Source organism: Marmota monax, unplaced genomic scaffold (genome assembly GCF_021218885.2).
Source record: "Marmota monax isolate L192 unplaced genomic scaffold, Marmota_monax_Labrador192_F-V1.1 WCK01_AAM20220418_F8-fsc00071, whole genome shotgun sequence".
NCBI lineage: Eukaryota > Metazoa > Chordata > Mammalia > Rodentia > Sciuridae > Marmota > Marmota monax.
This window is the reverse complement of record NW_026695217.1, coordinates 2,751,603-2,777,304: the sequence shown is the minus strand read 5'-3', so window position 1 is coordinate 2,777,304 and position 25,702 is coordinate 2,751,603. Positions and strand designations below refer to the sequence as shown.

Sequence of the window (25,702 nt, the reverse complement as noted above, 5' to 3'; positions counted from 1 at the left end):
AATGGATACTTTTACTTAGCTTAGAAGTTAACAAAAATACACTCATGGGGCTCAGGAAACTGGTACAAAATTGTGGATATCCAAAACCAGGGGAAATCTCAGCACCGTGTCCAGCTGTGATTTTACAGAAGAGGAAATGGGATTCAAAATAAGGGATTTATGTGACTTACTAACCCTTCACAGCTATGTGCAAAGTGCGGTCTACAGAAATAAGCAGATGAGGGCAACCAACCTTCCTCTGTAGACAAACTTCATGGGCTCCACGGCCAAGGCTGTTGCCACGATGTCATCAGCATTGTGCCTGCGCCCACTGACCACCATCAGGCCGTCCATCTTCCCCACCACAAAGACGAGCCCTCCAGGACCAACGAAGCCCAGAAGGCCCGTCCGTATGAATGGGTACTCACTGATGGGCGCACCCGAGCTCATCATGGGGAACACCTGGGGAAACACAGGCTCCAATCAGCCCACCTCTCCTGGAAGTGACAACCTGCTGTCCATCTCCAACTCCCCGCCTGCACAGATGTCAGAGTAGCAGTCGTCAGCAGTCTTCAGACACGCACACACACTTCTCCCGTCATCTGGGCCACATGCAGGGCCTCAGGCCAGCTCCCCTCATAGGCTCCGAGTCTCGGAGGAGGTCACAGCCAGAAATTACTCCATGCTAAGAGACACCACCAGCTAGTTCTTGTTTAGACCACTATAGCACAATAGTGATAAGTGAGAATCAAGGTGCAACCCAAGTTAGTGAGAAAGTGACGGATCCTGTTCATTAAGATGTTAGTTTTTCTTGTTAGAACCATGCTGAGAATATAAATAAAGCAAAAAAATGAGCTTAACTCTACATCTCTTTTCCTTCCACCCTACAGATAAGCCACATATGAAAGGAGAGAGAGTTTTTATTTGGGCTCTACCCAACTCCAGTTATGTCCAAAGTTCTAGATGTTTAAGAACGTGTTCCCAAGTGGTTTCTGCTTTCCTGAACATAACTTCACACCTTGTACTTCACTCCTACCACCAGGCATTGCTTGCTAAGATGATACTAGTTGTGAGGACAACACAATGCAGCATGGCATGCTGGAGACCAAGAGTCTGCTCTCTAACATCTGCAAACACACACAAATCCCTGCCACGCTGCACAGGTCCACAACCCCCCCCCCCCACATATACAGTGCACATGTCCACCCCACATACCCCCCCATAGTACACATGTCCCCGTACATGTCCACACACACACCAGTTTGTGCCACCCAAATCAGACCCATTTGCTCAAGTTCACAAGTTCACACCAGCCAAGAGGAACAGAGACCGAGAGGCTGTTCGGGGTGTTCAGCTGGCCGCCTCAGGTGCGGCCACTCATGCCCAAGTTCTTTCATCATCCACGTCTCTGTGGGCATGTTTGTATTTTAGGTGTGGGTGAAAACAGTGACAAAGAATAAGTACCATCTCTTAAAAATGACCCTTTTTTGAAAAATGACTAAGATCAAAATAATACTGATAAGCCAAATTCACCAAAAATAATGAAATGGTTAGGAGACAGTGCAACCATGTTTAGTACCTTTTTTCAAAAGTTACTGTCTCACATTTCTGTTTCTACACCCTTGACAATGGCTATCCGAAGAGGGACCCATGGACAGGTGTCATGACAGAGGACTCTCCATCAGCCTACCTCAAAAGTGTTCTTGGTCATGCCAGAGAGGCCATAATACGAAGTGCCTGTCGCCACTGCACACACGCACAGCTCCCCGATTTCGTCCGTTCTGCATAGCTGAGGAATCCCATCTGGCTTCACTGAACACATGATGGCTGAGAGCAAACGGAAAACATGGAGGGTCAGAGCCGGGTGAGGGGGGGACAGGTGGATGAATGCAGGAGTCCAGACAAGGACACAAATGAACAGAGAATGAAACACCAGGTACTCATCTTCCCCAAAGAGTCATGATGGTTTCAGGTCACTGTGGTGACATGAACCATTGCAATTGCTTTAATTGTAACGTGTGAATTGTATTCAGTTCAGATGTGAGGGTAGTGCTCAGGATGAGCGCTGGGGAGCTTGGCTACACACACCAGCAGTGGAATGGATGCCACTTCCAACACACAACTCAGACTCTGCAACCCAAGCAGCACAAAATACTTGCTTCTAAGTTGCTGGAGGTATCTAAGTGGAAAGTGGAATTTAAGCCTCTAACGTCCTGTGGAAATTGTAACCTTGATATCACATTCCCTGTCCAGGTGAGTCCTCTGGAGACCCTCACCTGAGAGCCCCAGCTGTTTTTAACAATGCTGTCCTCACACTCGCCTGTGGCACACACATTCTGACCTGAGCCCATCAGTACCTGCCCCACCACTGCCATAGACCACAAGTCTGACCAGGGTGCTGAGAACCTGGCCTTTCAGGAAAGGGGTGTGTGCAGCAAGAGACAGTGGGCTGCTTAGAGCCTGGACTCTCAGGAAGCCCAAGTTGGTGTTAAGGCATCAGAACCAGGAGAACCATGGAAAGTTAAACTCACAGGAAGGGAAATTCCTGTTAAAGCTACATTGAGGAGTTGTGGCTGTGGCTCAGAGGTAGAGCTCTTACCTAGTATGTGTAAGGTGCTGGATTCAATCCTCAGCACCACATAAAAAAAAAAAAAAATAAAGGCATGCTGTCTATCTACAACTAAAATAAAAGGCTACATTGAAGTCTTCTTCACTCATCAGCTTGGTAAAGATGAAGTGAGGGTACACTGGGAAAGGGAGTAGAGCCTCTCTGTCCTCTGTCCTGGGTGGACAGAGAGGTGGTTTTCTATTTTGAAACCCAATCTTTTTAATGCTTCCCCACTGGAGATTTCTCTTTTTAAAAAACTAGTTTTTAATAAAGGAAGAAATGGAGCCAGGGAGGCCGGGCGAATGCTGAGAAGCATGAATGAGCCCAGGACACGCACAGTTTGGAGGAATGAGAAGGAATAAGTTGCTGTGATGCTGGGGAGTCTTTAGGAGTAAAAAAGGCAACAGAAAGGTGTTTACAGTAACCTTTGGACTACCGGACACCGAGGACCCGCAATGCCAGGGCTGGCTTTCCCTCTCTTAGCTCCACACACGGCAAGTAAAACAGAAAGAGGAATTGTGGAGAAAGCCCAGCCCAGCACAGGGGAGGGAGCTGAGGACCTCCCGCCTGGGACTCTGCCTGCAAGCAGCATGGCTTCTGCCCAGCAGGTGCTGCCCGAGACTTAGATCCTGCCAAGACCCGGTGAAAACAGTGTGCAGCACGTGTAGACGTGATGTGACATTCCGCTATGTGGAGGTGCCCGCAGAGGGAACACGTCTAAACTCTGGGTGGGGACTCCAATCGAGGACTGAGGAGGCTACATGATGATACATGTGGTCCTTGGGGACACAACCAGGTAAGAGCTTTCTGCAAATCAGCAGGAAGACTGGAGTCCTGCGTGAGGCTCCGTGGAGGTGCCCAAGCACACCACATGGGAGTGAGGGCCAGGTGAGGTACGGCAAGGCAGGGACCCTAAGCCAAGTGGCCATCTATGCGGTTGTAGAAATGGTTTCTCTGGCTTCAAGAAAGGGCTTTCCTGCTAAAAACAGGCTTCAGGGATTACACAGACTCATGTTCCTCACTTCTAAACATCTGCTCAAAGTCTCAAGGGCTTTGGAAAGATGAGCTTGGTGTCCAGCTTTGGTTAAAATGTCAAGATGGTAGATTGGAAGCTGCTCTCTGGGGTAGAGAAGGGGAAGCTGCCCCAGCACCGGTCTGAGCTACAGAGCTGCTCCATGATGCCTTCCCAGGGAAGATGATCCCAGGGTCTTAGTGTGTAGAGGCGCTCTTCATTCCACAGCTTCTCAGATATTGTGGGTTCTCTTTTCTCAGGAGAGGGAACATTGCTTCAAGTGTTTGAGGCTTAATGAAGACTTTCAAAGGCTGGAAGCTCAGTGCTCAGCCTGAGAGCTCCCACAGAGGACCATGATGTAGTATGGGAAGAGGAAGATGATGTGTGCCAGTAAATACATGCTAACTGATCGGCCTCGAGGCCAAGGCTGGGACTGCTGACGTCACAACCCACGGCCCACACTCACCTCCGGGCATGACGAGCCCAACGTCCTGCACTGTGAGCACAGACAGCTTCTCCTCTGAGTCCACCCGGATGACACCATAGGTCAGCCCATGCATGGAGAGCACGCCCCGGCCAGGAGGCTGGTTGCTGTCATCCGTGGGCCTGAAAGCACAAGTGCATCTCAGTGTGCATCAGCAGAACCTCCCTTCTGTTTAGAGGCATGCATGTCCTGGTGCACACACAGATGGGCAGCCGCCTGTGGACGGAAGCCCTCCTGGAGGCAGAGCTGGCCGCTGGAGACGCCTCTGACCAGGAGTGCCCGCCTGCTGCTGTGCACTGTGATTCTACCTCTCAGTTCCTTGGTGTTTTACCACCTGCCTCAGAGATGCCTCCTGACCTCCTGTCCTGACCTGGGCACAAACACCACAGTGAGCGGAGCCACCCCCGTCCTAGGCCAGGCCTGCTCTCCAGTCTTACCAATGGCTAAAGGAGTGAGCACCACTCCCAGGAAGCACATCAGTGAACAATACGGGGGTGATCCTGACTCTCCCGCCTCAGGGCAGGTGCAGACTGTCCAGGTGTCTGCTCAACTTTACAAAGAAGCTAAAATGAGATAATGCATGCCATCCTGGTGGCCAAGTTTTAAGGAAGAATGTCTAAATAACAGACATGTTATACAATACCTCGTAGGGCAAGATCTGGGGCTGAGAGTTCTGAAAAGATGAGCACATTCTCCATCGCCTCCCCTGGGCCCGCGGCTGCTGTGGAGTAGATGTCCCCCACTGTTCCCACCACGGGGCTTCTGCCTGGAATCCTGCCTCCACCCAGGGATGCTTTTCCCACCAACGTCCACAGGACCCTGTCCCCAGAGGTTGGAGGCACTTCTCAATTACCCCATAAAAATACCTAGTCCTCCCGTTTTGCATAGCAGGGGCCATCTATGTGGGTAGCCTCCTCCCTCAGAGCCTGACCCTCCTGAGAATGGGCACTATTGGGTGTTCAGGCTGTATCCCATTCCTGAAATAGTACCTTGCAATAACTGTCTACTGACTGAACTAGTGAACACATTATGAATTTTTACTTCTAATAGAAGATTCAATGTGTAGCTAAGTGGGGCCACAATTTGGGTAAACAGCACATTTGTTTCCATAATTTTTCACACACAAGTCTTTAGTGTTTAAGGTCTCAAAGTGGACTATAAATGTGAGTTTGCGTTTTAACGTTAAAATATTGCAAAGATTTATAATGAACCTACACACACAAATTGGGGAACGTTAAAGTTAAAATTTGTAAAAGGAATCTCATTTGAATCAAGTAAGTGGTATATCAAAAAACATGAATCTGGGGGCTGGGGATGTGGCTCAAGCGGTAGCGCGCTCGCCTGGCATGCGTGCAGCCCGGGTTCGATCCTCAGCACCACAAACAAAACAAAGATGTTGTGTCTGCCAAAAAAACTAAAAAATATTAAAATTCTCTCTTTAAAAAAAATATGAATCTGAAAACATAATGATTCTACCCTAAGAATTAAAGAAAGTAGAACTATATATAAACTCTGCCTAAATTATAAAAACTATGTGGAACAAAACGAATAGCTCAAATCATGGGAAAGTATATCATCCTCCTGGCCTCTTTAAAGAGCCCAGGAGATCAAAACCTTGGAATGAACAACAGAGGAGTTCTCACAGATCTACCACCATCTCCTCCCTCCACTACGGTCCACTACGAAGATACAGTGTCAAAGCCAGAAATTACAAGCCCCCAGGCCTGCGGTGGGCTCAACTGCCTCCCCACAAAAGACAGCCCCTGGCACCTATGACGTGATCTTGTTCAGAAACGGTCTGTTCAGATGCAGTCAAGATGAGGCCACACTGGCTTACAATGGACAAGATCCAGGGCTTGGCATTCTAAGAAGAGAGGCAGACACAGAGAGAGGAGGGACAGGCCTCTAGATAGAGAAATGCCCGGGGCTGCTGGCAGCCTTCATCAGCTGGAGCGAGGCCAGGAGCAGATTCCCACTTAGCCTCTGAAGGAGGAGTCCTGCGGACACCTCAAGTTTGAACTTCAGTCTCCAAGACAAAGGAGTAAGTTTCCATTGTTTAAAGTCAGCCACTGTGTGGATCTTTGTTATGATGGCCCTAGGAAACTAATGTGCTCTCCCAATAACTGATAAAGACATACTTAAGAGACACACACACAAAAAAAATTCTGAGGGGCTGGGGATATGGCTCAAGTGGTAGTGTGCTCGCCTGGCATGCACGCGGCACTGGGTTTGATCCTCAGCAAAAAGAAACTGAAATTAAAACAGAAAGGAGCGTGGTGCATACAAATAAAGATGTTGTGTCCCCTGAAAACTGAAAAGTAAATATTAAAAAATTCTCTTTATAAAAAAAAAAAATCTGAATGAGTCATGACCATCTCAAGGACGGAAAGATTCAAAACATGGGTACGTGGGGGACAGGAAGGTCCCAAACCAGAAGCCAGGAGGACAACATTCTTCTAAGATTCAATAATGTGTCATTTGTTGTCTTGGTTACAAGATCCTCTTTCTACATTTTGTAATAGTCGAGAAGCAAGACCTGTAATTAAATATCTTAAGTCTATATATTAGAGGAAATTTTCTATTACATTTACAAAATGGTAGTTAGGAGAATAAAGTCACACGTGATGTAAATGAATGACACTAACCTTGCATTAATTTAATCTACCAACTTATATTTGTATTTAAGAGTTTCTTGCTAATCAGACAAAACTCAAACCCCAGGGTTCTTTTCCTTATAGATTTGCAAAACACATGAAAGAGGGGCACGATGATCCCTGGATGTGGTAAATAGCCTCATTACCTCCCCAGGCCACCCCAAAGTTGTCTGCATTCCTGGATCTGCCTGAGAGACCTGGCTTTGGCTGTAGGATTCCTCCTCCCCAGTGATAAAGCTTGGAATTCACTGGTGTATTTCACCTGCCATAACTGTTCTGACCTTTTACATGTGTGGACTTACTTAAATCTAACCAAACAAGAGGTACTCTTGTTTATTTTCAGATTAAAAACTTGAAGCACAGAACACAGAAATATCAATTTAGTTGCCCAAATAAATGTTGGGGCTTGACCCAGAGCACAGCCCACGCCTAGACCTGAACACTTCCTGTCTCCTTCTTGGACATTTTCCCTGCCCACAACCCAGCACACCGGCCACACTGGTCCACTACAGTTTCTTAATGAAAAATTAAGAGCATACTGTTATGATGAACAAGGCTAACATTATAGCAAAAAAAGACAGTCCCTGTTCATGCTCCACCTGCCTGTCCTCCAAGGCTGCGCCATGCCCCATCACACATCAACACCTTCACTGCAAACAGTAAAGGACAGACTAACAGTTACATGGAAATGATGTCCACTATACATACACTTCCAAAGAAAGAAAGGATCAAAACACGCATATTCTTCTACAACGCCTGCAGATCTTTTCATGTCTATGTACACATATATACACATGTAGGGTGTGTGCACCTTCTGATGAACTAATCTTACAGTATTCAGTAATATGAATATGACCATTTGTTTCATTTTGTCCAATTTTTATATAGTAGGAAATATTTCTGGAAGACACGTCTAGGAAAATAGAAGAATCAGAGTTACACATTTTAAGAAAACCTAAAGGCCTTCCAAAAAGAATATGCCACTTTGCCTTCCCACCAATGAAACACAACTATGTCTTTCGTTTATAAGATGTGTACCCAGCACTGGCTATATGCTACTTTAAGTACTTTAAAGAGGTCTTCATGGCAACGCCCCAGAGAGGTAAGGACAGGTTCTGTGCTATCCAAGGCCATAGCTCTGGGACAGAACCAAGTCAACCCCAGGTGGGTAAAGAACCTTCTTTTAACATGGCACCTAGCTGCCCCTCAGAAATACCAGCTTCTGTATTCTTGCCAACACTGATAAACTGGAATTTCCCCCAATTTGGTGAGTAAAAGATCATTTCTCTTTGTGTACTCTCAATTATGAACAGACTTAGGCTATCTGTGTTGCCATTTTCCTAAGAAATAACTCCAGGATAAACTAGGCAAAGTGGAAAAAAATCCCAATAAGCGGAATCCACAGGGATTCAAGAACAGTGACAATAATAATCAACAGGATCAAGTTAATTAATAATAATCAATAACAGTAAATAATGATCAATAACTAATTAAATAATGGATAATAAAGACTGATTCGTCAACATCCAGACGAGTTGCCAAGATGAAGCGCAGCACTTGTGAGCACGCAGTGCCGTGTCTCTCACAAAGAATACAAATTACAAGAATCATCAACACAATAAATTCCAGGAGCACAAGGAGGCAGTTTCCACACTTAAAGATACGAAGGGGGGAAAACAGATTTGTATACAATGCTGCCTTGATATGAAAAACAGATGAAAAGAAACTGAAATTAAAACAGAAAGGAGCATGGTGCAGCCTATGAGCAATGCTGGCTCAGCCAAGTAGCTGCGGCCCAACAGTGTGCACCAGCTCAAAAACCCCGACAACAAAACCTTACCACCACATAACACGGCCAACCTCGGTAAAACACTAGAAGCATTTAGCTAATCTTGCTGTGTTCACACCTGAAGAGCGAGCTACTGTAAATTTCAAGGAACACACCTGCAGTTTGCTACTCCTGACAGCAAGTGGAGCTCAGCTGGGCCTTAACACAAAATAGACGGAGTCAAATCACGAGCAAGCAGTTGTCCCAAATCCTACCTCCCGGGTTTAACAGCACTGCAACCGCACTGGTAAGGCCTTACCAGGTTGGTCATTCAGGGAATCCTTTTCCAAGTGGAAAACAAAGGTCTTTCATTTCTTCCATCTTGTGTAGGTGATCTCCAATTTGGGCATTCTCAGCTTAGAAACAATGGTACATTTGGAGAGCAAGATGGGTATCTGCACATAAACTGGGCCATTGTAAGATATCCACATGGTAATGCTGGCAGTAGCAACAGCAGCTAGCATCTGAAGTCTTACTAAGCACCCAACCTACTTCCAAGCCCCTGATGTGAAGGAGTCCACGCAGTGCTCACACAGGCCTGGGACGGGGGCACAGCTTTGATCCTCATTTCACAGACGAAGAATCAAATCCTGAAGGTCACACACAGCATGTGCCAAAAGCCAGCATGTGAAGAGCCAGACGGGAGCCCAGGCCAACAGCCTCCAGCATGATCCAGGTTGATCAGGAAACAAAGGCAGCAGGGGTGGCCCCCTCCCTGGAACTGAGGGTCTTCCCACAGATACATTCCACACACTGGCATCAAAGTAGCTCACTGAACACTGCTTCCCTGGGAAGACACATCTGAGCTCCACAAGAACGCGTCACTGGAGACCCACATGGCAGTCAATTGGCAGGTGGGGTCTTCCCTTCTTACCCTGAGGCCAGAGCCTTGAAGGAGGCTTTTTCTCTTTGTGGTATTAAGATTAAACCCAGGGTGCTTTATCACGGAGCCACATCCCAAACCCTTTTATTTTTTGGGACAGGGCTTCACAAAGTTACTGAGGCCCCTTGCCCCAGCCTCCCAAGTCACTGGTGTTACAGGCATATGACACCATGCCCAGCTAGGAGGCATCTCCTCTCAACAGCTGCTGAGTTCTGTGTCACCATCTATGACTGAAGGATTTTCTTTCAGAGGAAGGCAAATTAGCTCTGGCTACCCTGCCTGCCTGGCCTAACGTGCAGAGACACATGGATCAGAGTACCAATGGACTTCCTCCTTCCCTGGGCAGGCCTTTTCAAACTCAGTAAAAGACCCCTAATAAATTAACAGTGCCAGAAAACATAATCCCCAAACTCAGTAAAAATACAAATATACCCTTCTTCAATGTTCAGTTTAATATGGACTTTAAAAAATATAAGATAGGGGCTGGGGCTGTAGCTCAGTGGTAGAGCACTTGCCTTGTGCATGTAAGGCCCTGGGTTCGATCCCCAGCACCACATAAAAATAAATAAACAAATAAATAAATAAGAATGAAGATATAAAAAAACTAAAGATGTGAGTATTGATAAAATTACAAGATAAAAACAGCATATCTTAATATTCTAAGTTATGAGCTCTAACAATTTTCTTTTTAAAAAATGTTTTTTTAGTTATACACGGACACAATATCTTTATTTTTATGTGGTACTGAGATTTGAACCCAGTGCCTCACATATGTGAGGCAAATGCTCTACCACTGAGCCACGACCCCAGCCCTCCCCCTTCTCTTTGATAAGAACAATACATGCCATTTACAGAAACTATTTTAAGAACTACATAAAATGAGAAGTGTTTCTTCAATGTAACTCATCTACCCAGTTTAAATTTCTGTGGTCAAAAACATCGATCATATCATACCAAATATTTTCATACTGTTTTCTTCATTTGCCTTATCTACCTTTCCATGTCTTCACAACAAGCTATGGGCTCGAACCAGAAGGAACAACTTCAGCCCATGAAGACGCGGCTGAGGCATCCTTCAGCCACCTCCTGAATCTGCCAAAACAAACCTAAGAGCAATTAAATCAAACATGATGCAAAACAGAATACACTCTTAATTGCAAGTGGTCAAGACAACTTGAACAGGATAATACAGCTGCTCAATGTTACTTAATTAAGACATATTCTCATTTAGAAGATTTTAATCTATCTTGTTAGAGAAGTTTCTAAACTATCTAAATTTGTAGATAAATTGGAAAACTTTTTTTTTTTTTGTAATTCTATCTTGCTGTGTTTTAAAAGTGAGATCTTGCTTTTCTAAGTCTGACTTTTTGAGCCATCAAAAACATCTTTGGAAGCCCCATTCATGGGCTGGTGTTAACTGTTCATTTCCCCGCCAGGTCACTGGTTCTGCCCCAGAAAGAGGCACACAATTCTAGTATGAGATGTGCACTGGACAGCAGAGTACCTTATTTTGCATGAATTTGATCTTGTTTTTTTCCCAGCTCTATGACTTCTGGGTAAGAATCTTTCACGAAATAGAAAATAAATGTAGAGACAAGGGGGTCTGTCTCCACATTTGTTTTCTATTTCGTGAAATGGTTTTGATTACCATTTCGTATGCCCACTGCTTTTCACTGCTACAGCAATAAAGTCCTTTAATAGCACCTGCAGTCAAAAAGGTCAAAGTAACACATGCTGTACATATACACATACGTGTGTATTTAGTTCAATAAATGATTGGTGTAGCTTTGAGAAATCTCTGTCACCGGCACTCTAGATGCAGAAGTGATCTCTTGCTTTCCATTTCTCAACTTGCTCTTCGTGAACTTGGGCATCATAAACATACATTTTGCCAATATTTTTCTATTCTATAAATAGTCTTACAAATAGGAACAAAAAATATTATGGGGGGGGGGGTGACAGCACTGCAGAGAAGAAATCATCTTGCACACCCAAGTGTCTGTTTTCTGTTGCTGAACTCAACACCATAGACGGAGTACTTTATAGGACAAGATGTGTGTTCATCTCTGGTCCCAAAGTGGCAAGCCCAAGTGAAGGCCTTCCTGCAGCATCATAATGTGGTAGAGGGTGTCACTGGTGAGAGCATAGCACTGGCCACTAATGCCACTACGGAGCCCATCCTCATGACCTCATGCAACCCTAACTCCTCCCAAAGGCCCACCTCCAAATACGGTTTGTAGATGACTTGAGGGATGACGTGCCCTGTTCATCCTGACTGCCAGGGACCCACCCAACCACAGCGCAGTTCACAGGAAGCCAGAGTGGTCTACACCAGACCTGAGGGTTTCTGCCACACCCTGGCTGATGTGTGAAGGTGGGCATGCGAGTAAGCAGACACGAGAAGTCAGGCCCACTCCCTGCTCTTGCTCCTTCCCGTTCCCCAAACTCATGTTCTTAAGAAGGCGCAGCCATCAGACCATTAGTCCTTCTATGTGGAGACTGATGCCCAAGGGCAAGGCTGGCAGGGTTAGGCCCAACAGCCATCGGCTCCTGGTAGTATTGGAGCACAGCTGGAAGGCACAGAGCCCAGAAGCCCGCTGCCAGCCTGGTCCCCCATCCTGGCTCACTAGAGTCCTGCTCCCTTCTCTCAGAAGCACCTCTGCCTCCTGCCCATTCACTGAGGGGGCTACTAGAGGCGCCACTGATTCCATCAGCCACAGAACCTTCCAACACATTTTTCTTTGTGTGAGAGGTCTTTGTGTGTTGCATATGAGAGAAACGATATTAAGATACTTAACGGCCAGTGGCCACCATCCCATCAGGCCTGGAATTCTTAAAGGACCTGGCCCTACACAGTCCAGGAAGGTCACCTCTGGGCACAGTCCTGCTGACATCTATTGCCCAGACCTTTACCTGCCCAAGCAGCTTCCCTGAAACTACCCCAGATTGCTGAGCAAACATTTACGGAAGAGAATCACAAAGAGATACAGGTTCCAAAAGGGCCCAAAGTCCAAAAATAATGAGCAAATGCATACAATTTTACCATCACTGATCACCATAGATAATCATCAAGTAACTTTTTAATTAAGTGGTCTAAAAGCCAGGCAAGAAATCAGCTGTGTGGCACTGTTACTGCCAGTTCGAGCTCTTCTTCATTGCCAGGGCACAGTGAGCTGTCCTGGGAGGGTTAGGAAGTACAGGACACAATCCACACTGCTCGGATGGTGACAGAGGAAATGCCAATCCTTGGACCCCTCAAATGGGTGATGTGTCCTCCTAGGCCTTTCTCTGTAGGACAGCAACTCAACACCCAAACACTTGTTTTCCCTTTAAAAACGGTAAAGACTAACTAAAAGGTAAGGGCTGTAACAGCTCCCACACTAGACTTTATAATGATATTAAACATCCTTTGGTCAGCACGCCAAAATCCACAAGGACTGTCCCTAGAACCCCAATGAAAATGGCTTTATAAAATGAAATGCAGCTTGCTTGTTAACTTAATAATTGGCTTCTGACCTCTTATGTGTGAAAAACTCATTTCTAGGGAAGTAAGCCATCAAGACAGAATACAATGAGAGTTTATGGCCGCTGACTCTTTCCCGAAACGAGAATCTGTACTGCCCTTTCTGTGGTAGACAATAACTCACGTGAAATACCACACGGGGTTTTTCCTATATAGTCAACCCAGAGGAAAGACTGGGCACAAAGACATGGGTGTTGAGCGGCACTTTCATTGAACACATGAAAAAATGAGTTTGATGTAAGAAAAATGAGAGAAAGAACCCAGAGAGCAGCACTCACTCTTCCTGGAAGACATGTGACATTAAGATAGTATCGTCATCACCTACATTCACCTCCTGGCAAACGATCGTCCAAGCACTGCAGCTAATTATAAAGATCACGGCTTCATACGATCCCAGCACTAAACAGCTTGAAGACGCATCAGAAAAACAATCAGTACCCGACACCAGGAATGCAATCCAGTCACCAGGAGAGCAACCGACAGGGAGATCTGATTGTCAGTGATACTCAAATCGTACCTTTTTATCCTTTTCTGTCCCCTCAATTTGTTGTCTAATCTGAAGGACGATGCCACTCAGTAGACTGGCACATCTGAGAAGTCTATCAACCACCAACACCAGAGAGGTGCTCTGGGTGAGGCCACCACACCAACAGTGAGCCCTCCTGACACCTCTCATACTGAGACCTCTAGGCCACAGGTGGTGGGGGATACTGATGCAAATGCCTGTGTGCACTGAGCCAGGTGACATGCTAGAGACAGAAAGGGCCTGCTCACTGTCAATTCCTGCCCTTCCCCGGCTTCACGTGCTTTGCCTGCCCTGCTCTGGGACATCTGGGAGAAGGCCCATCTCTATTCCGGCTCCCCACTCCAGAGCTTGCACTCAGAGCATCGAATGGCTGAGGCTGCTGCTTAAGACCTCCACTGCTGGCTCCCTCTCTTGCCACACTTGTGCTGCACGAGCCTTGGGTAGGTGGTTGACAGTTACTCATAGGGCACAGAGCCGTTCTGCTGGAGCCCCCTTCTTTGTAGACTGGGTTATATGAGCATACCAGCAGCACCCATGTCATCAGCCCAAATGGAAAAAAAGAAACAACATAAAAATCAAAGAGCTGGGACCATGTGTGGCTCCACTTATACGAACTACAAGCTATGCAGCTATCAAATGTGCTGAAAAAGGTTCAGCCCCCAACAGTCTCCTTTGCCAATGAGCAATTTAGAATTGTCAGAGATAAGGGTATGGGAGGGTACGTTGAACTGACATTTTTAAATTTTACTTATTCAAAAACATCAGGCGCCTAATATTTACTAGGTGGAAGCAGACAATAAATGAACAATTATACCAAGAAATTCCACAGTGCATGAAAAGTTGGCAGAGAAAGAACCAAACAGGAAGAACACACTGCATTTTCCGTGGTGTGGTAGGCAGTTCCAGGCACGAGAAACCAAGGCTGCATGAGCCAGGAAGAGGGGACAGGAGGAGAGGGCACTGGGACAGCGGGGCAGATCACATAGGGCCTCAGGCACATCCTCAGACCTCATGGCTCAAGCAAGGAGCCAGAGACAACTCTGGCCAGACTGGGGGGCAGGCAGGAGACCCATCAGGAGCTGTGGGAATCCAGGCAAGGGGCTGAGGCAGCCATGGGGAGAGGGCAGATGGGTTTGGATACACCCTGATGACTGGGGTCGGGAGGCAGGGCATGCCAAGGGAGGAGGAATAGGAAAGTGTCTATGTTCCCAGCCTGGCCAACAAGGACAGAGTAACCATCTTCCTCTCAAGACTGGGGAAGGGGGGATGCAGAATTTTAAAATTTCTGTTAATAAGAGTGCCTTCACACATTGCTTCTAATAAAAATGTTAAAGAAAGAGCAAGTAATGGTGACTGATACTTAAATTAGAAATCAGACCCTGTGAGCCACCTACTCTCATTATCCAAGTGAAAGGCAAACTGAGTTGTCAACATGAGCTCCAAGATGTGGCAAAGATTTGGTGTCTGACCCTCACTTCTCATGGACCCCGAGAGGCTAAGAAGCTGATGGTGGGTGGTCATGGAGGGGAAGGGGTGTCACATACACAGCCTGCTGACTCAGTCACCAGGCTGCACCTCACGACCAGGACTCCAAACAGCCTGTGGCATAGGTGGCACTGGTAACAGTGGGCATGGCTATTAGGATCCTCATTTGTAGTTGCAGAAATCAGGTGTTGGGGTACCTGGGATGACAGGTTCACATGGACACAAAGCCCAACAGGTCTCCATCTGCCTTTTCTATTCAATCAGGCATCTGAACATCAAAATGAAGACTCAACTTTGAAATCTATGTAGTGGACAAACTCTAGGGAAGTAATCACAGAACAGTCGCCTGTTGGTCAAAGAAGTACCACATTATAGCTGAATTCTGTCCTGTAATCCTTTCCTCAAAAGGTGCTGGGAGGATACAGGATGATTTCAACTCACATCAGACATCACATGAAAAACCACCTTGAGTTCTGGCCCAGCACAGCAGTGCTAGCCACCGTGCAGGCTGTTAGTGCTGTGGGATCCTGGACGTCTCAGGACCAGGCCTCAGGGACTCTCTGCTTTCACTCATTTCAACCAAGCAAAGGTGCTCTTCTTCCCAAGCTCCTGGGCAAGTGCATTCTGGGTCAGCTCTGGAACGGGAGCCCATGCAGCCTGTGGCAGAAGAGCTGAGAAATAAATGGTTCTAGGAGCAAAAGTGCAACGTCTAATATTTCTGATAGCTTGCTTCATTTCAGGGGATTTTAGTCTAAATTTAAGAAATAATGCTTCAATTGGTTTATAGCAATTTATGATTTTAATATCCAAACCATAGGTAAATGGAGTGGCCCTTGTGAATGTTTTAGGCAGATAAAGTAACACTTAAGAACCTGTGCTTTCACATACATTACAGGCTGAGCACGGTAATGCACAAAACACTTGGGACCTGAAGCATTTTGGATATATATTTTTTTTGCCTTCAGATTTTGGAATATTTATAAATACATAGATATATTTTGAAGAGGAACCCCAGTCTAACTACCAAATTAAATTTACAGTTCACATACATCTTACAAATATAGCCTGAGGGTAATCTTATGATATTTTAATGATTTTGTCCTTAAAACTTGAGTACAAGAACCATTATAAAGCAAAGTCGCCACCCGCTCAGCCATGGACACGTCCTGGCTGGTTCACATCAACATTGCTGCCGCCTGAACGTATGTGCCACCAGTAATCCACCATTCTTACGTTTATTCTCATATGAGTACTTAACAGTGGGAAATAGAGCGTACAATTGTAACAGTGAAAAAGCAACGTCCTCAGCGTCCTTAGCATCCCCGAACACCTGCACCACCTGCCAGCAGCAGTGAACTGGGGCAGCCTCCGCTCTCCAACCTTGACATCGAGTTTTGATCCAGATGTTACTGTCACCATATTTTAAGGGAGAAGAAACATCAGACACAGCAGGACCAGGAAGCAGGCCTTCTAGAGGGGAGGGTATTCGACTGGAAGCTTCTTAAAACATCTCCTCCACAGCCATCTTCCTGGTCCACAGGTTGTCTTGGAGTCCAATTTTATACATCGACACAATTTCTTTTTCTATTATGAATGCACACTCCTTCCAGACTGTTTCTGCAGTATTAAAGTCATCGTCATTGATGCCACATCACAATCACCTGGATTCACAACCATGTAGGCTCCTGTGTCAGTCAACAAATGACCAACTGGAGTTTCATTGTTGATGAGGGGCCTCCGATAGCCACTTCCAGCTCAGACTCCAAAGGTCTGTGTGTTTAGTGTATGTGGGGAAATCAGACACCAGTCTTTCCTAGTTGACACGAATTCTTCAATGTCACCACCTTGTTTACCATCACTGCACAGAACCACAAGCCAGAGACTGTGCCAGGAGCGTACAATGACTACATCCCCTGTCACCGGGCCCCACATGCACAACTCCCTTTGGACACCTTCCCCACTCATGCCTCTACTCACTCTGCTAGTGTGTCGCTCCAGAGTGATTTTATCATCTTCATCCATCTGAGGACATCCTGGTCACATGGCTGAACTAACAAAGTCACATTTGAGAAGCACGTGGCAAGGACGTTTTTCTTTGATAAGAATTTCAGCTGGAGGACAAGCAGGATGACTGTCAAGGAACAGCAAGATCTATGTGGCTGTCTGCCGGCCCAGCTTCTCTGTAGCATGCACAAAGCAACAGGTACCAAATGTTTGTGAAACCAACCAAGAAAGACGTCCCTGATGATCTGTGCCCTTCGGTGAGCTTTCTAGTGACCTGGGAAGAAACTCCCATACAGCAGCAGGAGTGCCAACTTCCACCCCTCGCAGCAAGCTCACCCTTAGGTGTGCCTCGGCGTATCCCGGCAGTTCTGTCCCTGGCATCCCCGACCCATGATGGCTATCATCAGCTGGAGTCTTTCAGGGGAAAATGCCCAAATAGCAATGCTTTGTCAGCATTATAGACTTGTCTAGCTTCAGATTTTCACCTGACACAGCTTTGGCAAACTGGTAAATGGATTCCCCCCATGTCAGGAGCAGCAGACTCGTCACCACAAACCATGAGAAGTGAAACATCGTTGCTTCTTGTGACACAGGGTGTCCCAGGCTGGCCTCAAGTGTCCCTTCCGTGAGGCATCCTGAGCAGCTGGGGCCACCGGTGCAACAGCCACCAAGCCTAGCTTTGCCAGTCTTTTCGATTTCTGTCTTCAGTCTGAATATTCTTGGCTTCCTTCCATTTTCCATTTGTTGTGAAAGATCCTTGCTTCTTTCGAGATCAGCATGGCATCGAGAAGCATGCCTACACCACGAGGCTGACAGGCCTACTTTCGCTTCATGATTAAGACCTTCATTTCCTGCACCGTTTTCTACTTTTAACTAACTATCACTTTTGGCATAAAGCTCCAACAGCTTCTTCAGCTCATGCATGGTGACCACTCCAATCCCCACTCCCTAAGGCCTCTTGCACTTCCAACAGTGTACTCTGCCAGGGCTACACATAAACACACAGGTCCTTTCTTTCCTTACTATTACCTGTTAAGAACAACTGTGGACTTTTTTTTTTTTTTTAAGCTATACTTTCTACACCATCTTTTCACCATAGCAGAGATAAGCAAAAACACACAGGGCACGATGGATGTAGGGCTTGCCTCTTGTGGGGAACCTTCCATTGTCAGGCCTGGCCTGCACCCGTGCCATTTGTGAGCGTGCTTGGGTGGTGGGACTCGGGTGTACACAGAAGAGAGACACGGAAGCTCAAAGAGGCTGGGTCTCCTTTCCCTTGGGTGCTGAGTAAGCCGCATGTATGCGCCAGTGTTTTGACAGTCACCTGCCATGGGAGATCAGATGTGGAATTTTCCACCTGCACCATATCAGTGTTCAAACATTTTCAAATTCCAGAGCATCTTGAATTTCATGTTTTTGGACTAGGGATGCTCAACTTGTGTAAGAATATTGCCCTCAAGTTGCCATAATATAGTTAAACTCACCAAGTCAAATAAGGAAGCAATAACCTTAGCTTAGCATTAAAATTGGTCTCTTCTGTATGTTTTTCAAGGCCCTTCCTTATTTTATGTGAGTTAAATCAGAAGGGACACACTATCACTGTTTCTCCAATGTGTCCATGACACACACAGGGCCAAGCTAGTGGGTGTGGACACAGAAGCCTATGATCATGAGCTATGTGAGAAGTGGATACAGCAGTCTCCACAGCAAACGGTTCAAGCAATGTTATGCCACATTGCAGTGATGTGTTCTAGACTGTGTGAACATCTGTCACTTTCCTTTTGATGTGCAAGACTATGAAGAGCCATGAAGGTAGAATACTGAGGAGAAAAAATATAGCAGAGTATGCATTTGATTAAAAAAAGGTTCAGCTCAATCACTGAGGGAGGACCATCACATCAAAGTTTGAAAACCAGAGTAGATAACAAGGATGATAGGACAGGTCTGGAAAAAAATTCATGTTACTGCCTTACCTTTTTAAGTTGTAGATGGACTTGATACCTTTATTTTTTGGTGCTCAGGATCAGACCCAGTGCCTCACACATACCAGGCAAGCTCTGTACCATGGAGCCCCAGCGCCTCACTTTTTGATTGCGAGTTTCATCCTTCACTGAAGGAGTTACCTACCGCCAAAACGTTTTCCCTATCAATCGATGGGTTAAGAAGAAAGAAGCACGCCCTTCCCAGCTCACCCAGGACATGAAGGGCATTAGACGAGGCCTGTTGGGGTCAGGCAGCTTTCCTTAGCGCTCCAGCAGGAGCTGCCACTCGGGACTCTGCCCCAGCTTCTCAATTGGGCCGATGTAGGCAATCTGTAGACAAAAGTGGCTGTGTCCCCAGGAAACCTCTCAAAAACAGGCACAGGCAGCTTGTCAATCTGACTTAAGGAAGCACACTCTCCCCTCCTATCCAGTGTAGTCCACAGGGCAGGTTCTACTACTATCTAGAATGATCTTTTCATTCACCTGGTGGATTGCCGAGGTGGTCGTCCCTCCAGGGGTCTCACACAAGCTTCCTGGCTTTCTTGTTCCATCCCCCCTGCCTGGCAGATAACTGAATGTTTCTGGGAAGGTCTGTTTAAAAAACAACAAAAAACCCCAACCCTAGCAGAGCCAGAAAGCAGAGGATAGCTAAGAGGAGCAGGGCCCGGGGCGGTCCTCCCTGGAAAGAAAAGGCTCTCGATACCCTGTGGGTTCTCACTTTAGGATTTCTTAAACCTGAAATAGGACAAACTTCCTTCTTTATTAAACACCACTGAAAACAGGATTTGCCTAAGAAAATGTGCCCTCTTGTTGCTCTGTGTTGTGGACGGTTACGGAAAGACTGCAGGGGGCACAGGGTGGGGGCAGCATCCCAGTCACCTGTCAGATTCCCAGACCTCCCAGGAAAACAGAAGGACATTGATCAGATGTCCTCCAGGGAAAGGCTCTAGGACTGGGGTGGCCCTGCTCAGGGATGTGGTCCTTGCAAACAGTAAAAGGGGCCAAGACCAGGACAGACAGGCCTTCGGGCAGGCAGCACAGAACATCTGCTTAGGGGGAGACCTTGGCCATGAGACAGAGGCAGGGCGAGGGGGAGGTGCGAGAAGTCCCCATGGATAACACAGGAGTATCCTCCATGAGAGGCCATTTCTCTATTCCCACTCTACTGTAGTCACTGGATGAAGTGCCATTTCACTGAGAAAAATGTAAGGCAAAATCCTTTATAAAGATTTTCTCACTTGGATTTTCAATGGAAGAGACCAAGTTCCAGCATACAGGCAGAGATTGATTTTTCAAAAACATTCATCAGTTGGGACAGATATATGTTCTAAAACAGTTGGCCCGTTATTCCATAATCACTTCACATTGGCTGAACACAAGGATTCTATCTGCTCTTCTATTTCCAGAGATGATGGGGTGACGTGCCTGTGGGAGCAGATGATCGATCACCTGTTTCCTGGCAGGAAGACACCTGCTGTAGCATCCACTCTTGGTCTTATTATATTTCTGTATCACTTTCACATTATTTTCTCTTTTCCATGGGTATATAGAGTCTACAGAAATGATAACTGTTTCCTGTAGCTCCCTGTGGTGATGGGCACCAAGTGCCCAGGAAGCACCAGCTGGCACCAGACATCTGCAGCCTGGCATGTCGAGAAGACCAGCAGTAACCACAGCTATGAGTATGAGTGACAGCCCAGGAGGAGACCCAGCTCTTGGAGCCGTCCAACACAGCAAGGGCAGAAGGCTTGTTCAGAACCAGCAGAGGAAAAAAACACAAGTTGTGAAGCTTATGAAAGGTTTGTGCTAAAACCAGCTCAAGATCAAAAACTGAGTTTGATTCTCCTAGTCACAAGCTTTTTCTGTTTTAATCCATTATCTTTGAAGATAGTTGAACTTAAGAAAAAAAAAAAAAAGGTGAATTTGTAGAAAGTAGGTGAGCATTTTGCCAACAAGGTAATCAGGCAAAAACTCAGCCAAGGTGATATCATCATATATTTCATTTTCTTCCTGGTTGGCATTACTTAAAACACAAGGTCTAAATTAGAGCAGATTCTTTTTCATCTTTCGGTGATTATGTGAAAATGCATCCTAATGTTATATATAACTAGAAAGAGAAGCTTGCAGATGTACATAATAGATTGGTAATTACCAGAGACTAGGGTGGGAGGACTCGGCACATGTTGGTCAATGTATATTAAATTTGAGTTAAGCAGGAAGAAAATGTTTAGGAGATCCACTGAACAACACTGACTACGTTTACTAGAGATGAGTTTTATACTCGAAATCGGCTAAGAAAATAGATTGTAAATGTTCTACTAGGGAAAAAAAAAGGTATGTCACATAGTGTATATATATATTCATTAGCTGAATTTACTGGTTCCACAATGTATTAAGCATGTTTTATACCTTAAATATAATTTTTATTGATATTTAAAATATAAAAATATTTTCCAAGCATTTTAAATTATATTTAAAGGAAGAATAAGTAGATTGAAATCAGTTTCAATTGATAACATTTGAAATTCAAGATATTTGATTTTATATAAGTTTTCTTTGGAAAGTTTGATGATTTCTACAATTTTGTGATTTTTTAATTAAATATTTTTAGCTGTAAATGAACACAATATATTTTTGTGGTACCAAGAATCGAACCCAGTGCCTCACACATGCTAAGCAAGTGCTCTACTACTAAACCACAACCCCAGCCCCAATTTTGTGAGTTTTTGACATCTAACAGTTCACTTCTCATAGATCACAATTCACCCAGCTTATGATGGAAGTGTATAATTGAATGTTCTTTGGAAGAATCTCACCAAGGAGGTTGACAGCAGTTTAAGATACAACAAATACCACACATCAAAAAATAAATAAAACACATGGTAGTGAAAACAAATGGTGTTCTTTAGAGACTGATGAACTGAACGTTTTGGTGACTGTCGGGAGCTACTCTGGATGCAGATGCCTTTAAGTCCTGATGCACGGGATTCTGAACAATTACTGTGCTCCACAATAACTTGGGCTTTAACTCCACTCTGATAATGAGGTGTGACTCCAGGAGTAGGCGTCACCCAGTGGGCTTGAGTTATGGCACCTGTTCCTTTGTAATCCCACCCCTTTGCCCTTTTGGGGTTTGAGTGTTCCATGGAACCTCCCCTTGTGTTTCCCCTATATAAGAATTCCAGTGGTGCTTCCTCTTTCCATGGACCCTTAAGGTTGGAGAGCCATCACAGATTTTTAAAGGTACTTCTGTGTTTGCGTGCTTTCTTAAGTTATTGGAATAGTCAGATTTTGTGAACCCAGCATTAGGTCACCAGCTAGGATAGATGGTGATAGGTGACGATCTTTTATAACATCCAGCACCCATGATAAGAGCTCACTTCCCTGAACCACTGCTCATGAAGGGAACTCTACTACTGCCAGCTGCGAATGGAGGCCACAGGGCTTAGTTGTGTCTGTCCAACCTGCTCTGCTTCTAGGCTTTTCTACCAGTCATGTGGGAACAATTGGCAAGAGCTCCGGGACACAAGAGCAAGCGCCAGACAGTGGTCAGTGTGCAGGAAGTCAGAGGAGGGGTCTGCCAACAGAAGCCATGCTTTTCAAAAGCACTGGCTGAAGGACCATCCGTGAAGGTCACCTGATCACACTCCCTTTGCTCATAGATACAGCTAGTCACCACACTTAGAGCAGGTTCAACTCCGTAAGAAACGGTCTGGAAGTTGTTCAATCATCCACACTGCTTATTCCTGAAGGAGCCTCACGCTTTACGAAATCATAGAACTATGATTCCCAGCCCGCTTACGGTTTTATGGACCCAAATTACACAAGCAGATTCTTTTTGATACTCATCATTTTGTCCATTGGCTTTATGCTCAAGTACCACTAACTGTGGGGAAAAGCCTCTCAGGCTACACAAGCTACACTTAGTAAACACCTGCGGCTTAATTTGTATACTATTGGTCCTAAATTTCTAATCTCGTTCAAGAAATACTTTTAGACTTTTAAGGACAAGATTAAAAATTCTTTGCTCATCCCTTTTTCCTCTGCCAAGCAACTCTTACCAGCACTGAGAGTACATTTTTAGGAAAAGCAAATCATTTGATCATAACTATGTGTTGTTGCCGTTTAGCAGAACTGGGGGATCTTAAAACACTTAGACATGGAGAAAATTTAGGGATTAACAAATTCAATTCACTCATTTTCTGGTAGAAGAAACCGAGGCCTTGGAGCCAGGGTTTCCTCTGGGGTCGTGTGGCCAACCACCAGCCAGACTGGGTTCAAATCCTGAGCCTCGGCCTCCCTCAAATGTGTTGAAGCTTCTTCTTTATCTGTGCTAAAGTGCCCAAATTAGTCACATTTTAAAAATGATCTTGGAAAAACATAATCATGATGGTAAATCTGCTTCACTGTATAACCCTAAGCACGTTTTATACTCAAAGGTCAAATACAAGCTGCAGAAAGTAATTCTCAGAGTACCTACAGTACGATCCTCCTAAAAAGTGAAGATTGGATTCTGGCTGATGGTACTGTGTTGCATCACGTACTTAAATGACATGAAAGATTGAATTTCTGATTCAACCAAAAGTAAAATCAGTTTTCAAATTTTCAGTGACACAATCTAGTTAATATTTCACTAACATCCAAAGCATTAGAAGTTTTCTTATTTAAGGACACGCTTCCTGTGAATACTTTTGGAAAGTCCAATCTTTCAGTCACACAGAACTCACATATTTTATGTGAATTTTTTTTTGATCATCCAGTCATAATAGAGCACATTTGTGCTACATGACATAGAACCTAACTGGAGATGAAACTCAAACACTGAAAACTCATGTTACAATTTTCAAATATCTACGAGATGCAGGCCTTTCTTACATTGGTGTTGATAACTGAGTGCTGAAGGGATGATTGACAGCCAACTCCAGTTAATGAGGATGATCAAATAGCCTGACCAATACCCATTTTTGAGACTATTTACTGTGTTGAACACTTCTCACCTCATTCTGAAAGAATACATTTTATATCCCCATTAACCACTTCCCTCCCAAGCTCTGTGGTTCTGAAGCAGCTCAGTGACTCATGACCAAGGACACTGTGAAGAACATGAACTGGGAAAGTGCCCCAGGAAGTTGGATGCCCAAGCTGTCGTGTGTTTGCTCATCATAGACCCAGGAGCTCTTGGATGTGCCACCACCACACTGCTCCAAAGCTTGGCCGACCAGTGTTCTTTGAAGTGCAGCATCACAGAGGGCAGAAAGGGAAGACAACGCTAGAAAACGGCAGGAAAAGGCCTATATGTGGCCGTAACCATCTCACCTCAGCCCACGCACATGCCATCCCATCTCCCAATTAAGCCCAAGACTCTCACACGCCAACAAAAACCAGTGTGACCTGCAAGGACAAGATAGTACTGCTCCACATACTCAAAGAGCTCTACTTACTCAGGAATTACAATGAAACTGGAGAGAGTAAGAAACGTTTTTCTAACTCGAGAATCTAGAGGACTCACAAGAATCCATACCAGCATGAGAGAGAGATGAACCCATCCTGAAGAGGGTAGGTCTAGTTTTTATTCTCACACTGAGCACTGACTCATAATTCCCAGGTCTCTATGGGCTGCTTAATTAGGACAGCTCTCTACACTGCCCATGGTAACTGAGGTGACCCAGTACCTCCGGATGGCCACGGTGAGGGCCTCTGGTGAGCTGGCACACGGACAGATGACCTCCTGACGAAGGCCTTTACTCTGGAAGACATTGAGAAACGCATCACAAGAAGAAATAGACCCTGGAGGGGGGGGAAAAGGGACAAGGGTCAGACAGCTGTAGCACTGGGGCCAAATTTAAAATATTCTAAAATATAAAACAGTTTTGAAATGATTTTGGTACACATGGATTTGGATCATGGAGAAACAGTTCAAGTTATTCTTTATGTTTCAAGGAAAATATTCTAAAAATCTGAAATCCAGATTTTTTAAAAAAGCAACTTCTACGCCTAAGACATTTTTGCTTATTTTAGCAACTTTTCTGAAACTGGTTCCTCCATGGTCAGTACATAAGTTTTGAAAAATGCATTAATCTAAAGTAAATGAAGCAAACTCTCCTTTATATTAACTTGGATAAGACTCAAGTATAATTAATATATCAACTGAACTATTCTCAAATTCAGAATTGCTTTGCTTTATAAAAGATGTATTGTTCTGAGCATTATAGATTAAAATAAATTACTTATTCAATAAGCTCATGTTTACTGAATTATTTCATAAATGAAAGGCTCAAGTGCAAAACTAAGTTGCCCATTTATAAGCCCACGCTGGTACGTCAGGCTTTAAGAAAGCGTAGGCTACTACTATAACTTACAAATACTTAAAGGTGCACAGCTCAATTCACCTCCATTCAATCAACTGGCTGCTGGCTTTAGGTACTGTTCTCACAAAAGAAGCTACCTAGATTTTAGTTTCTTAAGTATTTCTCTAAGTATATTAGTATTATTCTATGACAGTGCTAATTTACTTCATCTGGGAATTTGTTATAGGATTTGATAATGAAATTTCATTAAAAATGACAAACTTACTGATCAATGTAACTACACTAAACCATAAAATAAGCAGTATTTCTTGAGCCCTTATGACATGCCAAGGGACTATACTTAGGTATTACTTCATTTAATTCTCATGAAACTTTATGATTTAGGTAAAATTTTATACCTGAATTAAAAAAGGAAGTTTTGCTATG

At 44.9% G+C, this 25,702-nt stretch overlaps 1 protein-coding gene across 7 annotated transcripts in view; it reads right to left on the bottom strand.

Annotated features, from left to right (window-relative positions):
* Nucleotides 1–25,702, bottom strand: part of Dip2c (disco interacting protein 2 homolog C) — a 380,677-nt gene that overhangs the window by 74,784 nt on the left and 280,191 nt on the right. For all 7 annotated transcript variants that reach the window (XM_058575053.1, XM_046432034.2, XM_058575055.1 and 4 more), the window contains 4 exons: nt 24,641–24,755; nt 4,066–4,205; nt 1,670–1,806; nt 233–441 (listed from right to left, as the gene is read on the bottom strand). In XM_058575053.1, coding sequence (XP_058431036.1) covers nt 233–441; nt 1,670–1,806; nt 4,066–4,205; nt 24,641–24,755 — 601 coding nt within the window. The remainder of the gene's footprint in view (nt 1–232; nt 442–1,669; nt 1,807–4,065; nt 4,206–24,640; nt 24,756–25,702) is intronic.